We start from the raw sequence: 17,500 nt of genomic DNA, 5'->3' as shown, positions 1-17,500 counted from the left end.
AAATCAAGGTGGGGAACCTGATCGAAGCAAGGGTGGAAATCATTCCATTTATGACGAAGAAACGTCTGATGCGCGACGTGGAGATCGGTTTCTGAGGTTTGGGACATGGAATGTAGGGACAATGACAGGGAGATCAGGAGAAGTGGTGGAAGTATTGGTCGGAAGAAGAGTGGACATGTGTTGTGTGCAGGAGACGAGATGGAAGGGAAGTGGTGTGAGAATGGTGATGGGTAGGCAGGGACAGAAATACAAGTTTGTGTGGCAAGGGTGCCCGGAAGGCGTGCATGGTGTTGGTGTCCTGTTTTCTGAGGAGTTTGTAGACAGTGTGGTGAGTGTGACGAGAGTGAGTAAAAGGTTGATGATGGTGAAAATGATGATTGGAAAGCTCTTATTGAACGACATCTCGGGATATGCTCCGCAGGTCGGTCGGGGCGATGAAGAGAAGGACAAGTTCTGGTGTGCGATAGAGAAGCTGATGGAAAACGTGAAAGATGAGGAAGTTGTTGTGGTAGGAGGAGACCTAAATGGACATGTGGGAAGGAGTATAGCTGGTTTTGAGGGAATTCATGGGGGTTACGGATATGGTGTGAGGAATGGAGAAGGTGAAAGGATTTTGGAGTTTGCTGATGGAGCTGGTTCGTTGATTTGTAATACTCAGTTCCAGAAAGCGGATAATAAGCTTGTTACATACACGTCAGGTGGGTCGACGACAACCGTTGACTACCTGATGGTGCGTAGGCGAGATTGGGGGCACCTCCGGGACACAAAGGTGATCCCGGGGGAGGAGGCTGTTTCACAGCACCACTTGGTTGTCTGCGACATAAGGGTGAAAGGTGCGAGGAGAGCTCGGCGGGTGAAGTACCAACCGAGAATGAAGGTGTGGAGGTTGAAAGAGGTGACGGTGAGGGAGGCATTAAAAGAGAGGCTGAGTATGGTGGTCCTTTTGGTCCTTTTTTGGCCTCGGTGGTCCTTTTGTCCATCCACATACCTCACCAACGGCTCCCAACAGACAGCTATCTTTCATTGACATCCAACCACTTTCAAGCTCAACCACGTCATCCTCTACCATACTCAGCCTCTCTTTTAATGCCTCCCTCACCGTCACCTCTTTCAACCTGATTGGTTAAGTGGACGAGTTGGTTAAGTGACAAGAACAAGCCGATTTGATTTTGGGTCAGGTCTGAATCCAGATCTGGCCTATTGGTGGGATACAAAACAAATTGTTCAGCCTGGCGGAGGTATGTGCTCTACCGAGTGCCGTTCTAGTTTAAATCGTGTTCTGTATTGATTTATTTATTTATTTTTCCAATATGTACTTAAGTGAAGGTCGAGTAAGTTGGGGTGCCGATTTTTTTTTCCCTGGCAACGCATCCCTCCATTATAACACTATATATGGAAAAATCGTATCTGAATTATATTGTTTTGTATAATGTCGGAGATTTTGGGAACAGGTCCACGACATAAATCGGTGACATCTTGTATATAATCACCCTTGGCAAGTGCTGTTGAAGGAGTGGGGTGATATTTCAGCCATCGATCTTGTCATAAAAGCATACTCTTGCGCAAATTACGTCAAGGATATAAATACGGTACGGTATATTAAAATACATACACTACAAAACAAATAAAAATATATCTGAAAATGCTTCTTTTTTTTTTTAAACGAGGTGCATCACCAATCTGCATAGAGTTTTGAGACGAAATGTACATTGCACTTGTTAAACGCCAATGAGGGCGGCAGACATTGTGGAGAGGCTCATTTATACTAAAAGTGTACACGTGAGTGTTTAAAAAGGTCAAATAGGTGTCCTGTGACGGAGGGTGTGTATGTTACCTACTTGGACATTTACGCTTCCCACCCAGCCCAACTAGATGAGTAGGACTAACTTCTCGGCCAGGGTGGCTAAAAGAGATGTTGCCATCATATTCGCAAGGTTCGTCACATGTTACCAAAAGACGTATTTTAATGGTGATTAAGGAGAAAAATGGCCGATTGAGTAATCTTGTGTGACATATTTGCTCGAAGAAAGTTTGTTTGAACGCTTGTTGTTGTATAAACCCTATGTCTCGAAAGCTTTGTTGGACCAAACTGATCCAGTCAGCTTTCACGATAACACTATGCTATGACCATGCAATAGATGTGCCGAGGTAGAGTTGTATCGGCCTAGACGGTCACCATGCGTATGGTGTGACTATACCGTCATGGGGTGAGTGGTGTTGGGGAGAAAAAGAGCTTTGGAGTAAAAAACATCCTCAAGCTCAGCCTCAGATTCATACAAACGCATCAGGATCAGGCGGATTTCCCTTCCCCGATTTCGAAGTTCTTCGAACTCAGCACTCTGAGAAGGTGACAAGTGCATGATGGAGAAAGTTGCATTGTTGTCAGGAATAATAAGGCAAAAATAAAATGTCTGAGGTACATCAATATTACTTACTGAGGTGGAAGACTCTTTGCCAATTCTTTGCTGCAAAAATGAGAAACCAAAGTAGAACAGGTATAAAGCCAAAGGTAAGAATTTTCATAAAGAATCAATTATACAAAAATTTACAATGATTTCATGAGCTGCTGTAATTTAAATCTGTCTCAAAACTACACAACTTCCAAAGACACAAGTAGAGAGCATCTCCAAATGCAAAGGCCGATTTGGACTCAAACTAAACTTGACGAAACCAATAGCTAAAGCTTTTAAAATTTTCATTAATTGGTGTTCTCCATATTCTCCATATAAAGGTTTGTTGAAAATTTGATGACAAAATCTCAAGCGGTAAAAAAGGTTATGGACTGGACAGGTACGAGCGCATGATTGCCAAACCCCTTCTCCCAGATTGATAATCCCGGGGTACGGGCCAATTAATAAACGTTTTCCCTCCAATCAAGAAGGGACGTTCTGCACCAGCAAACAATGGCAAATATATTAATTATTAAATAGTTTCAGGCCAGGATCACACATTTTTAAGCAGTGGCTGAGTCTCCTGATGCCATTGGAACAGAAGTAATGTTTACGGCTTTGGAACTTTTATTAAAAGGAGGAAAAAGTTTCAATTGTCCCTGATACAATGACAAGTGTGCCATGTTTTCTCCAACAAGTCCTTTCCACGTTCTATCCAATGAAAGGAACAGTAGGCCATATTACAGCATCTCATGTTGTTTTGCATTGGTATAAATGTTTTACTGGCAACTTGACCAAATATACCCCGCTAATAGATTCTATTAAAGGGATGCTAAGCGCAAGTAAAACTAGAACGGGCACTCGGTAGAGCGCATACCTTCGCCGCAGCTACTGTTCTGTACTTGGTAAAAATACGATTTTGACCTTTTCGTGACCTTGACCTTGACCTTTGACCCGATTGCTCCCAAAATCTAATCAAATGTGTCCCGTATAATAACCAATCATCCCACCAAATTTCATGCAATTCGGTTGAATACTTTTTGAGTTATGCGAATAACATACACACACACACACACACACACACAGACATACAAATAAATACACAGCGATCAAAACATAACCTTCCGCTTTTGCGAAGGCAACGAGAACGGCACTCAGTAGAGCGCATACCTCCGCCAGGCCGAACAGTTTACCTTTTGTATCCACCCATAGTCCGGACCTGAACAAAAATCGAATCGGCTTGTTCTTGTCACCTGACCAACCCATCCACTTTGTTTCGTCCGAATCCATCAATAACTTCTTGAGCTATCGTGATATACATTGCTTTTAGCAATATCACTCGATGTTGAAGAATCACTTAAAATTAAATTTACATATGTGGAAAAGTTATATGCCCTGACCAGGAATCGAACCCAGGTCCTCCGATGAACCATACCAGTGCTCCCTGGGTGACCCTGACCGAGCATGAAATTTTCCCACACATATGATTGCCACTCTTTCCATGCTTCTGGGGCACTCGCTGCCAACCATAGGAGCACCAACGGCCTGAACATGAGAGGGTCTTCCTCCAATGGGGGGGGGACAAAATCCATGCCCTCTATTATAAACACCACTGGGGGCGTAGTGAAGCAATAATTAGATTAATGAACAGGATTATAAATTATTTACATCTTTATTATTTACATATTATAAATTATTTAATTTATAATCCTCTTAATTAAATAAATTATTTTATTAATTTTATACATTTAATAAATTATTTATAATCCTGTTCATGAATGTAATTGAATCACTTAAGAAATTAATTTTCAGCTTAACAATGCGGTCACAGTTCAGACCTTGAAGTTCACACATTTAAGTGAGGTTGAAATAATGATTTTGACTTACCACTAATGATTTCACTTGCTGTCCAATATGGGTTTTCTTATCCTCCAGTACCTTCACTTCTGCCTTCACTTTTTGAAGATTTTTCCATGTTGTGACCTTCAAGGGACAAACATAAATTCATAATTTACACAATGAATCCTGCATTTGGATGAAGATGGGCCAAATGTCACAATGGCCAACGTTTATTTCAACAGCAATGCGAAAGAATCACTTGAAAAGTCAAAACTGAAACTCTACCACATGATGCTGCATTTACATCTACTATTGTGGGGAAAAAAATAAAAAATAAGGTCATACCCATTTGACCCTGAACCATTTAACCCCCACCCCCACCCCTCCCCCCCCCCACCCCTCCCCCAACCCCCCTGGGCATGACATCTTGGCTTCAAGATACAGCAAAGTCAGGCAGGTCAACAGGTCTTCTTTGGCACTTCTGAGCTCCTCACCATATACAAAGCTTTCATCCGCAGCTCAATGGAATACTGCTCTCCACTCTGGGCTGGTGCTCCTGCCTCACACCCAGCTCGGCTTCACGCTGTTGAAACCAAAACATTCAAAATCATTGGAACCTCCCACGATGAAGCCGATTCTGAGGGCCTTTCTCTCTCTCACCGCAGGCAGGTAGGTGGTCTTTCTGTCTTCTACCGACTCCTCTCCGGCCTAGCTCCCCCTGCTCTATCTGTGCTCTGTCCCCCAAGTTTTCCTGCAGGATGCACAAGATCTGCAAGCAACCCTCTTCTGGTGAAACTACCAAAATCAAGACTCCATGCTCACCTTCACTCTTTTCTCCCACCTCTGGAACAAACTCCCTCACTCTCTTCAATCCCTCTCCTCCTTCCAGGTCTTTAAACCAGCTGTTCACCACCATCTCTCGTCTTCCTCCATCCAAAACATTGATATTTTCTACCCCCGTTAAAACACCCCAAATCTGCCTCTTTCAACCCCCAACTTCTTTCCTGAAATTCCTAGCAGTGTTCATTTGTTTTATACCGTGTTCCCCTCCCCTTTCCACATATCTACCGACGTCCCTGTTCTCTAGCTCTACTGTTGTGCTTGTGTGCTTCCCTCTCTATCCTCCTCTTGTCTCCCGCTCCCTTCATTGCATGTTTTATGTGTCCGTGCATGTTTTCATGTTTAATGTGTTAGTTCTTACCCGAGCCTCGATTCTGTATACAAAAAAAAAGGGGAAAAAAGGTCATTCGCATTAAGCGGATTCACAAATGGTATAATACTTACGATGTTCCGCACGTCGTGGCTTTGCAGCTCGCCTTTGCGCTGCTCGACGTTCAGGCAAACTTCCTCCACATGATCGCACACGTAATCCATTGGCAAAGATGGCATGTCCGAATATCCTTCCTTGACATGCTGGTATAAGCTGCTTTTAATGTCGTGGTATTGAATAAAACCAGCTGGTGGATCCAGCCCTCTTCTGAACCATACTCGGCAAGCTAAGTTACCAATTCGTTGAAATCGCGGGAAAACACTCCCCACGATGGGCGCAGCCATGTTATTGTTGGTCACATTTGTGACACATGAATGAAAACAAAGATCTCTTGTTGGCCAAATTGTATTTTCTCGCTAATTCTAACGATATGTTTTAGTTTTCATTACGAAAAGTACAAAATTCAATCTCTCTATAAATAATTGAACGTGGAAAGGGAAACAGCGCGACGCTTATACATCGCCCATTCAACAATTTTAGTTTGAAAATAAATTATTTGAAACCAGAATGTAATAGAAAGAAAGGTTATAAAATAGTGCATGAAATGAGCGAAGCGTGTTTGTGATCAGAATGAAACAGGCTCTGAGCGTTGTTATGAAATAGTTTACGTAATTAGAGTTGGTGACGTAATAGTTAGAGTATCGTATCCGCTTTGTGTCTCGGAGGTGATGTGTTCGACTCCCTGCCGAGTTTATTATGTGCTAAGATCATTAGCAACACAGCCAATTCGGGTTATCATGTTAAGTTAGCATAAATTCCTTTTCGTTACGTTTATTATCCCCACCCTTCCGTCACGCCATCTCCCCAAAAATGGTTGTGCAGAAATACATCAAATTTGGTAGTTATGATTATGATCTACGAAAACAATTTATACATCTTTTCTTTTTTAGGCCCATTTTCAACTAATTTCTCCTTTTATTTTCTGTAGCGAACCCTGCGTAGCAACACGTCTTCTTTGGTATATATTAAAGTGTTATTAGAAATGGCTGGTTCCCACCGTCTCTGTTATATTTTTATAATTCCATATCTGAAATATCCTGTTCTCTCAGCTTTCCCATCTCACGTGGAAGGCGGTGATATTGCACGAGGTGAAACGTTCATAACTGATTTAATAAAAAAATAAAAGTTCGACGTGGCATGTCTTTCAGCTTTCTAAAACGTCACATCCGCCAACACAGAAGCTGCTGTTTAAAGGTACTGATAGGGATTTTCCTTATTCAACACCGGGTTTCTGTTTGTTAACTTCATTTAATTTCACGTCATTTCATTTTACTTGTGTGAATAAGTCAAGCTTTATGAAACTATTAAAGTGAGTAGCCTTCGTTGATGTATTCAGTTCAAAATCAAAGGCTGAGCCATTCAATTAAGCTTGCCACGCATTTATATTTAACTCGACGTTATAACAAGAGTATGTATTATCTCAAATAACGTAATATTTGGTGATGTTTATTCATTTATTATATTTGACGACTCGTTATTTGTGAGAAATTGTTTGGTTAAAAACGACAACTTCATTCCGGTTTATTTGTGCCTGTCTGTGGTAGTTGTGGTGATGGTGATTCATACTTAGATAATTTGATAAGGCATGGTGACATTTTCTAATTTACATCGAAATAGCTGTATTTTGTGCAAAGTTTAAGTACATTTAACTTCATGATCTTCCGAAACGATCATCCAATTATTGCTGCTCCAGAGAGGAATGTAAGAGGATAGCGTAGTAAGAGGGATAAGAGGGATAGTTGCTCGTGTATGTTAACCCAAACAAGTGTCCATGAGTCTTCTATCCAGCAAGACGAGGAATATTACAAGGAAGACCTCATAACACGTTCCTATATTGGGAGACTGACTATTGGTTTTACTCAAACTATTCTATATGGGCATTTATTTATTTATTTTTATATGTGTTCTAGGCTTGAGGAAGAGCTAGGACACAGAACAGATCAGGGCACAACATAAAGGGAACAGCAGGAGAAAGAGAGGAGGGGGGGGGAGGACAAGATGGATACAAAAGCAACTAGAACGGCACTCAATAGAGAGCATACCTCCGTCAGGTGAGCAGTTTACGTTTTGTATCCCAGAGTAGACCAGAAAATCACAATACAGAATCACATTTAATCGAAATCATCCGTCCTCAACTTTTTGAGATATCCTGCTATGTATCGTTTTTGGCCAAATCTCCCAGTGGTGAAGAATTGCTGAAAAAATTATACCAGCCGGATCCGGATCCGGAACTTCACCAAAATATAATAATTTCGTCGTTGTCACATACGCTACATCTCTGCCATATTTCGTCCGAATCCGTCCACAACTTTTTGAGATATTTTGTTCACAAACTAACAAACGGACAAACAGACAGACGGATGAAAACATAACCTCCATCCACCTTTGGTGGCGGAGGTAAAAATCTTGGGAGGGTTGAGGGTGGTTTAACGGGTGTAGAAAAGGTCATTGTTTTGGATGAGGGGATGACATGAGATGGTGATGAACAGCTGATGAACAACAGGTGCACTTTATGATGCAACTCCCTGTCTGTGAAGGACCAATCTGAAAGTTTGTAGCTGAAGTGTTGTGTTGGGTTTATAATTTTGTAAATGCATCACTTTACCGCTATCTTGACTGCCTTATTTTAACACCATGCACACAAAACGAAAACTGAGGTTAAGCGATTGGTTCACTTTGTCTGTCTGTATGTCTGTCGAGGAACAACTTGATTTAAATAAAGTTTATTATCGAGGAACAACTTGATTTAAATTGAATGTTCTATTTTGAACACAAATCGGAACATGGATTGGAAAACGAACCCGTAGTTTAGCAATACTTTGGTTCTGAATTCACCCCAATTGTGTATGCGCAGACAGTAGTGATATATATTTATATATACACATACATACATACATATTTAACTCTGTGTGCCAGCCTGGCAGTGAAACAACATTGAAAATCATTCCAAACAGGAAACTTACCGTTTTTAACGATGTCATAAAGGACACAAACAACAGGCACGTAGAGCTAATGTACCGTATTAAGTTAGGTGGTGTAAAAGACGCTGCACCGCCGGTAAACTTCCGAATTTATTTCCGAAAATAAGGAGCTTGAAATCCTTATTTTATTTCATTTGAATTATGTATGTGAACACTGTGGAACACAAATCACCTTTTTGGCACTTTCAGAAATCTTCCATTTAACAGCACTTGGACAAAACATTACGACACTTTACGTCATCATAGCCAATCAAATTTGTCGCTCGTAGACCCCACCTATGTCATTTTTTTCTCAGGCCTGTGTGGGATAAAGTATTCTATGAACTCTGTCGTGATGATTGTTTCATTTTAAAACAATACAAACAACAACAACAACATGCATTTTAAAAGGCCATTTTCCCTGCTAGAGCGGGGGTTAGCCTTGCGGTCCCCATGACAATCTTCTCCATTTTGCCCTATTTTCTGCATCTCTCCTTGTTAACCCCCTTGCCCGCATTTCTTCTTCCACGATCTTTAGCCAAGTCTTTCTCGGTCTTCCCCGTCTTCTACTTCCTTCTACATTCATTTCCATCACTCTTCTCAACCAGTCACTTTCATCCTTCCTCAACACATGACCAAACCATCTCAACCTGTTCCTCTTCACAGCATCAATCACAGGCTCTATTCCCATCATCTTTCGCAATTCATCATTTGTCTTCCTCTCTCTCAACGATACTCCGCACATCCGTCGAACCATTCGCATTTCCACCCTTTCCAACCTTCGTTGCTGCTCTACGTTCATTACCCATGTCTCGCTCCCATAAATCATAACACATCTCACACATGCAGCATACACCTTTCCCTTCAGCTTCAACGACACTCCCCTCATCATCAGCACGCCACTCAATTCCCGAAACTTCTTCCATGCACATCTCACTCGAGCAACCGTTGCCGAGTCTGATTTTAAAATTTGGGTTGTTTATTTAAAGTAGTGCTGTTTAAAAAGTTAAAATTTTTTAAAAAATTTAAAAAAGTCATTTTAAAACAATACTGTTTGATTTAGGAGTAAATAATTTGGGTTGCTTGGTCAAAATACAGTGCATTTTAACTTTTTTTTTTTTTTTTTTGTATACAGAGTCGAGGCTCGTGAAAGAGCTAACATTTATCAAACAAACAAGCAAACAAAGTATATAAAAAGGGGAGCGGTAGACAAGATGGGGAGAGAAGGGGAGGAACTTCACTGGTATGTCGACTTGGGGAGAGTTTCCACACGAATGCATATATGACCTGTCGTGGCTTGATGATGACAGAGGTAGGAGAGGACCGGAAGAGCAATGCCATATGCAAGTTTGTTACTGTATAAGACAGAGCGGCCACCAACTTACTGCCAGCGGGAGAATGATCCGCCTCCTGCCTCAAGATGCCAATGGTGCGGAAGGTTTGTCAATGTTCGGGTCGGCCTGTTAGTTCTTATGTGAATCGCTTGCTCATGTGACAGGAAACCCAATTTTAAATCCCATATACCATTCGTGTTTATTCTTTCTTAAACCTTCATCCCAACAGTTAGTGGTTAGCTACTTGGATTCGCCTTCTCCATTCTCCTGTGTTCTGTATCTTCTTCTCAATCCCTTGTTCTTCAAATCCTTTTCCACTACATCCCTCCACCATAATCTGTCTTCCTCTTGATATTTTCCCTCTAATTGGCTCATTGCATACTTTCTTGATTGGTTCTTGATCCTTTCTTATCACATGCCCAAATCACCGCAACTTAGTCTCTCGAATTTTTTCTTCTCTGGTTTGCTTGTGTATCTCCGAATTCCTCAATCGCTCTCTGAGTAATATTCTGAGAATCCAATGAAGCATTTTTGTCTTGTCCTCTCCATCAAATTATCTTCCCTTTTTTAAAAAAGTGTCCACGTTTCTGCACCATACATCATAACCGGCCTGATCACTGTTTTGTAGATTCTTCGCTTCAATTTTCTCAGTGTCCTATCGCAGATGACATCACTAAATTCCTTCCACCTTATCCATGCTGCCTTCACTTTATCCCAAACTTCTGCTTCACAACCTCCCTCTTCCTCTAGCCCTGAGACTTCCAAATTTCCAGTTTTCCCACCCGAGTTTCCTTCTGTATACATCTTTTCCACCCTATGCATCCTCTCCTGCCTCCAATTCCTACCCACACCCATTGTTTATCTAAGTCTTCCTCGATCTTGGCTTATAACTCTGCTGTTGGGGTTGCCCCCCTCTCTCAACTGTCCCTTTTGTTCTGTTGTGTCCTGATCCATTCAGTGTTTTAATTCTAGCTTTTCCATGAGCCTCGACTATGTATACAAAAATTTATAAAAGTTTTGATTTTGTCCTCGTTTCAGCTCTTCACCTCTTCTATCTACAATCTTGACCCTCCCTCGTCCAGTCTTACTAGTATACATTATAACCTCCGTCTTTCTAGCATTAATCCTCAATCTCTCATCCTCTAAGTTCTCTTGCCATTCCAAAACTTCTCTCTGTAGCTCTTCATTTGACTCTGTTGTTATGACCAAGTTATCTGCGAACAGGAGCTCCCACAGTTCTCTATCTCCATTGTTGTCATTCAACACGTCCATCAAAGTCACAAAAAGGAAGGTTCCTGGTGGAGATCAACCTTCACCCTAAAATGTTGCTCGTCCCCATTCACTGTCCTAACCATTGTGCTGACTCCCCTATACATTTCTATCATGATTATAACAAACTTCTCAGGTACATTCTTCTTCCTCAAACACCAAAGCACCAATGAGATTCTATTATTTTCCTTCTCTAGATCTATGAATGCACAGTATTGATTATTATATCCTTCAAGAATCTTTTCCTGAACCTGTCTCATGGTGAAAATCACATCCACTGTTCCCTTTCCTTGAATGAATCCGTACTACATCTCCTAAGTCAATCTACAGTTCTCTCCAGAGTCCATTACCTTCACTGCATGTTCCATCACTTTGATCCCTCTGTAGTTTCCACAGTCGATGATGTTCCCTTTCCATTTGAAAATTTATATTATTATGCTCTTCCTCGAATCCGGTATCTTCTCCACATTCCACACCTTCCTAATCAACTTTACCATCCACTTTACTCGACCAAACCCAAAAACCTTCACCAATTCACTGCAATTGCAGATTGTCGACAATCTTTCACACTTTTCATTTTGTCAAGTGCTTTTTCAACCTCCTTCTCTTCAACCTCCCTCACAGGGTGTTCAGTTTTTCCTATCTTATTTTGCCAATCTTTGCAAACAAAAAAATGGGGTAGTATTTGGGAACACAATTATTCATATTCATATTCTGGTGTTCTGCCCTAAGACAGATTCAGTGCTGCGGAAGCAGGTTATATTGGGTGCCTTGCCGTTTCCTTACCAGCAGTAGTCAGGGAAGGAATTTGTAATTTGTTCAGGGTACTGGAGATAGCTCGCCTACGCTTTGCGAAGGACACTGTGGGATCTTTAACATCCACTAACGAATGCCGGCAGAGGCGACGCCGTTTAATGTCCATTCGAGGGATGACACACAAATTGATGAATCGCTCTGCCTGTGAAACACCGGGATTACAGTCTGTAGCTGTGTCGGGATTCAAACCCAGGCTAGGCAGCTTAGCGGCGAGTGTGTGTTCCTCTAGGCCGGTGGCTCTGAACCTTTTTCAATCGGCATACCTCTTGATCTCAGCGTGAGGCGTCACGTATCACATCTCAATGGTGACTCAGCCATTTTTATTTGCGACGTGTTGCAAGTATACAAGAGCTCCGCATGGTTGTTGTTGGCGCTGTCGTTGTTGTGGTTCTTGTTAGGGTCGATTTTTGAAATGTGCACTCCTTGGTCGGACAGCTTCTGGATCCCACCACATTTTTCGTTCCACCCACCATGGCACTCAGACAAAATAATATGGCTGCCATCTTGATTTTCTGGTGAGCCAAAGACATCAGGCCTTTAGGCCTCTGCTGATTAGTCACTGCCCGGGTTTGTTGCATCAGATTTCCTTTGGGTTTGTTTGGGTCGAGTGCTACTCTCCGAGGGACCTCCAAAAATTGAATCATATGTCCAATAAAAAATATTAGTAAGGTTTAATCTAGCCCTTCAGCACACACGGTACGCACCTCCCTAAAAAAATGGCATTACGTAATTTTTAACGGCCCCACATTAGGGTTAAGTAATCCGTGACCGTGTGACGAAACAGCACGTTCTGATATAACTGTAGAAGAGGGTGATATGGATAAGAGGTGTCGAGTTAATTTTGTAATAGCACGTTAAATGTGTGTTTCCCAATTGAGCTATCAGCTTTTAAGGGTGCTTTAAATGTGCGTTTCACAATCGGCCCGTTACCGGATTTTGTCGCAGGTTGTGAGCACAGTGCGGTCATTCTTGTCATACTATACTACATGTACAAACAGCTTCTCATTCACTGCCTCAAATGGAAATGTATCTCCTGTACCCCCTGATGAGGCATCATGCACCCCTTGGGCGTCCATGGACCCCTGGTTCAGAACCGCTGCTCCAGGTCATCCTGTCAGCCCTGGAAACATTGACCATATGGTTTTGCCCATTGTCAACTAATGTCCTTCATATAAAAGTACACTGATGTTTTCTCATATCTTTGTTCTGCATTTGATTTATGTATAAGCACCTCCATGCACCATAGATCGTTGTAAAAAAAAAAAAAAAACTAATGTTTTTCACAATTAGGCTTTCATCTCAGAAATTAGCCCCCAACCAGACATCAGCCCCATTGTTTTGCTGCATTTTGGATGCGATGGAGACACAGAGCTTACCGTCGGGCAGTGTTGGAAAGAGGTCAACATTGTCCACTGTATCGGCGCCATCAAGGAGTCGCAGGTGAGGTGAGAGCCTCCACCATCAACGTGTGCTGGCACAACCTGTGGCCACAGGCAGTGAAAAACTTCAAAGGATTTCCTTACAACAGGGAGGAGAGGCATGAAATTGTTGGTTGGCATGGCAGGTGGGAGGGGGAGGTTTTGACAACATGCAGCTCTAGGAGTTGGAGGATCTTATTGCCTCGGATGGTGACAAGCTCACCGAAGAGGGAGGCCATTACCAAGGTTTTCGAGGAGGAGGCAGGCAGTGATGAGGAGGAATAGGTGCTGAGGTCCAACCTCACGGTCAAGTTCCTGGGTGAGGTGCTGCAGGACAGGGTGTAAGAAGTCGACCTAGTCATGGAGCATTTCATAAAGTTTAAGAGGGAAAAAAAAGATTAAGAGGAAATTGGATGACGTGATGCTCCCATACAATGCGACACAGAAACATGCACCAGTCTGCCAGGCAGCTCTCCATCACGCATTTCTTCCGCCCTGGTCCCTCAACCTCAAGAGCATCAGCACCCTCTCCTGCCTGTCCTGCCTTTTCTGCCTGTCCTGCCTTTTCTGCCTGTCCTGCCTTTTCTGCCTGTCCCGCCTTCCCCTCAGTTTACGACTCATCAGCACCCTCATCTACATTTATTTCAGTGCACGACTCATCAGCATCCTCCCTGGGTCGTCTTCAGACTTTGAGGAGTTCACTGGATTTTAATTCTTCATAATCATCATCATCATTTGAAATGTTCGTGTATTTGTGAAATAAGAATTTCAAATGGTACGTACATGCTGTTGTTGCTTTTTTAGTTTCATGGTACGGTTGGTTAAGCACTTTTAGTAAATTGTAATATTGCATTCCTTCAATAAATTGGAACTGGTACCTGGTGTTGTCATTTTTATTTTTTTGGAAGCATTTTTTATGAAACTAATCATGTGCATTCGCGGTTGAAAACCTTGTAAACTTTAAAAAATTTCCCCTATGAATCTGGAACATTTGGGAACTTGTAACCTATCCCCTTTTCCCCATTGAAACAATGCCCTGGCAGTCACATATTTTCCTCGACATTCACGAGATTTTCCTCGACATTCGCGAGATTTCCCTTGACATTCGCGAGATTTCCTTTGACATTAGCGAGATTTCCCTTGACTTGTAACCTATCCCCTGTAACCTATCCCCGCGATTTTGACTTGTAACCTAATTAGCGAGATTTCCCTCGACATTCGCTGGATTTCCCTCGACATTCGCGGGATTTCCCTCGACATTCGCGGGATTTTGTGGGATTTCCCTCGACATTCGCGGAATTTCCGTCGACATTCGTGGGATTTCTGTCGACATTCGCGAGATTTCCCTTGACATTCGCGAGATTTCCCTTGACTTTCGTGAGATTTCCCTTGACATTCCCAAGATTTCCCTTGACAATCGCGAGATTTCCCTTGACAATCGCGAGATTTCCCTTGACATTAGCGAGATTTCCCTTGACATTAGTGAGATTTCCCTTGACATTAGCGAGATTTCCCTCGACATTCACTGGATTTCCCTCGACATTCGCTGGATTTTGTGGGATTTCCGTCGACATTCGCGGGATTTCCCTCGACATTCGTGGGATTTCAGTCGACATTCGTGGGATTTCCGTCGACATTCGTGGGATTTCCGTCGACATTCGTGGGATTTCCCTCGACATTCGTGGGATTTCCCTCGACATTCGCGGGATTTCCCTCGACATTCGCGGGATTTCCCTCGACATTCGTGGGATTTTCCTCGACATTTGCGGGATTTCCCTCGACATTCGCGGGATTTTCCTCCACATTCGTGGGATTTTCCTCCACATTCGCGGGATTTTCCTCCACATTTGCGGGATTTTCCTCCACATTTGCGGGATTTTCCTCGACATTCTTGGGATTTTCCTCGATATTCTTGGGATTTTCTTCGGGATTTTCCTCGACATTCGTGGGATTTTCCTTGACATGCAGGATTCCCCTTGACATTCGTGGGATTCTCCTCGACATTCGCGATATTCTCCTCGACATTCGTGGGATTCTCCTCGACATTCGCGGGATTCTCCTTGACATTCGCGGGATTCTCCTCGACATTTGCGGGATTCTCCTTGACATTTGCGGGATTCTCCTTGACATTTGCGGGATTCTCCTCGACATGTGGGATTCTCCTCGACATTCGCGGGATTCTCCTCGACATTTGCGGGATTCTCCTCGACATTCGCGGGATTTTGTGGGATTTCCCTCGACATTCGTGGGATTTCCATCGACATTCGTGGGATTTCCGTTGACATTCGTGGGATTTCCCTCTACATTCGTGGATTTCTCTCGACATTCACGAGATTTTGTGGGATTTCCCTCAACATTCGCGGGATTTCTCTTGACATTCGTGGGATTTCCGTCAACATTCGCGGGATTTCCCTCGACATTCGTGGATTTCCCTCGACATTCGTGGGATTTTGTGGGATTTCCCTCGACATTCGTGGGATTTCCATCGACATTCGTGGGATTTCCGTCGACATTCGTGGGATTTCCCTCGACATTCGTGGGATTTCCCTCGACATTCGTGGGATTTCCCTCGACATTCGTGGGATTTATTTTCCTCCACATTCGTGGGATTTTCCTCCACCTTCGTGGGATTTTCCTCCACATTAGTGGGATTTTCCTCCACATTTGTGGGATTTCCCTCGACATTCGCGGGATTCTCCTCTACATTCGCGGGATTCTCCTCCCATTCGCGGGATTCTCCTCGACATTCGCAGGATTCTCCTCGACATTCGCGGGATTCTCCTCGACATTCGCGGGATTTTCCTCAACATTCGCGGGATTTTCCTTGACATTCGCGGGATTTTCCTCGACATTCGTGGGATTCTCTGTGAATCAGTAACTGCTGGGTATCTATCCTCCCTTTTCCCATTGAAACAATGCTCCCACATTTGTGGATTCGTCAGTTGCGGCATTTTACAGGAGCGTTTGTCACGGGAATGTCGGGGTCCGTTTGTGTTTAGCTTTTGGCCATATCTCTCAATGGTGAAGAATCGCTTTAAAAATTCTAGTATCCGGATCTGGATTCGGACGCTGACTAAAAATGTGCGTTGCTCTCCTTTGCCAGTCACCTACATACACAAAATATTTCAGAACGATTGCTTCAAAACTGTGGACAAAAATCGTGTGGCAAACAAAATGACAAATAGATGCCACAGACCAACATACTTGGCGAAATACTTTTGCCAAGGAACAGACAGACAGACAGAAACATAATCTCCGCCCACCTTCGGTGATGGAAGCAACAATAAAAACACAGACCTAGTCCGTAGATTATTTAACAGTTTTACAAATAAATGGTGAAATTGCTCCAAAATTCAAAATTACTTATACATCCAGTTTTTATGTGGATCACTGTGAGTATATATCATGATGATTTGTCCGTCGTCTAATTCTTTTAATATAACAATGTAAAATGCATTGATATTCTCCAATGCCCTTTGCTGCATACAATGTCTTTATAAACTCCCCTGTGAACCTCGTATCACTGGAAACATGAAGAAATAAACTGGAATTTGGTCGCAGGAGGGAATTTGTGAGCAAGCGATTGGGTGGTCCTTGGGAAGGAGAATGTCCGAATAATTTCTCATGTACCTTACCTTTCCTTGCACCACTTCAAACAGTTGGAGTCTTGTGTTTAAAAGGTAAATCCGCATTCAATGTGGTGAGCTTTGATTATTGAGTCTGGAGGAACATGAAAGCCCCATTCCCTGCTCTGTCGTATTCTTCTATAGCACAGAAAGCCTTGTGAATTAGCTTTTCGTTGTGAAAATGATGCTTTGCATGCGAATGGGTGTTCAATTGTTGTGGATGTTGTTGCAGCCTGCATTTTATCCTTTTTGTTGCACATTTTTGAGAATTTATATTGTCTTTGGCTTTGTGCTTGTTTCAAGTTATTGTGATGTTTTCCCAAGGCAAACCCAAGGGCTTTGTCACAGCAAAATATATTTTGAGGCTTGTTTGTATCATTGGTTTTCCAGGAATGTCTCCATAGCGACGGAACCTTTCTCCTGGGAATGGCTCTTGTCCCAAATTTATGATTTTGCTTTTGCTGACAATGTAGAAATAGCCTTGGGGCTGGAATTGTCTGTCATTTCTCTCAGAATTTGAGCCTTTGCATATTCAAACATGCCTTGCGGCATGGCATTGCCTCCATAGTGTGTGTGTT

The 17,500-nt window shown here is 42.7% G+C and overlaps 2 protein-coding genes across 8 annotated transcripts in view; one reads left to right on the top strand and one right to left on the bottom strand.

Moving 5' to 3' along the window:
• SARS2 (seryl-tRNA synthetase 2, mitochondrial) overlaps window positions 1-5,821 on the bottom strand; it is a 41,760-nt gene extending 35,939 nt beyond the window's left edge. Inside the window, exons 1-4 of one of the 2 annotated variants that reach the window (XM_068133070.2) lie at window positions 5,514-5,821; window positions 4,278-4,373; window positions 2,436-2,465; window positions 2,199-2,339 (exon numbers count right to left, since the gene is read on the bottom strand). In XM_068133070.2, coding sequence (XP_067989171.2) covers window positions 2,199-2,339; window positions 2,436-2,465; window positions 4,278-4,373; window positions 5,514-5,783 — 537 coding nt within the window. In that variant the 5' untranslated portion in view covers window positions 5,784-5,821. Of the gene's footprint in view, window positions 1-2,198; window positions 2,340-2,435; window positions 2,466-4,277; window positions 4,374-4,723; window positions 5,236-5,513 lie in introns of those variants that run through there. The other variant, XM_078766569.1, reaches the window with a different exon arrangement.
• Window positions 5,822-6,601: 780 nt separating this feature from the next.
• Window positions 6,602-17,500, top strand: part of LOC137438112 (protein transport protein Sec23A) — a 59,061-nt gene continuing 48,162 nt past the window's right edge. For 2 of the 6 annotated variants that reach the window (XM_078766564.1, XM_078766563.1), the window contains exon 1: window positions 6,649-6,693. The gene's annotated coding sequence lies outside the window, so the exon portion shown is untranslated. Of the gene's footprint in view, window positions 6,694-7,409; window positions 7,551-17,500 lie in introns of those variants that run through there. The other 4 variants (XM_078766568.1, XM_078766565.1, XM_078766566.1 and 1 more) reach the window with 3 other exon arrangements.

The sequence above is a fragment of the Myxine glutinosa genome, chromosome 12, assembly GCF_964187855.1.
Source record: "Myxine glutinosa chromosome 12, kmMyxGlut1.1, whole genome shotgun sequence".
NCBI classification, from domain to species: Eukaryota; Metazoa; Chordata; class Myxini; order Myxiniformes; family Myxinidae; genus Myxine; species Myxine glutinosa.
The sequence above is the reverse complement of the archived record's forward strand: the minus strand, read 5'-3'. Positions and strand labels throughout refer to the sequence as shown.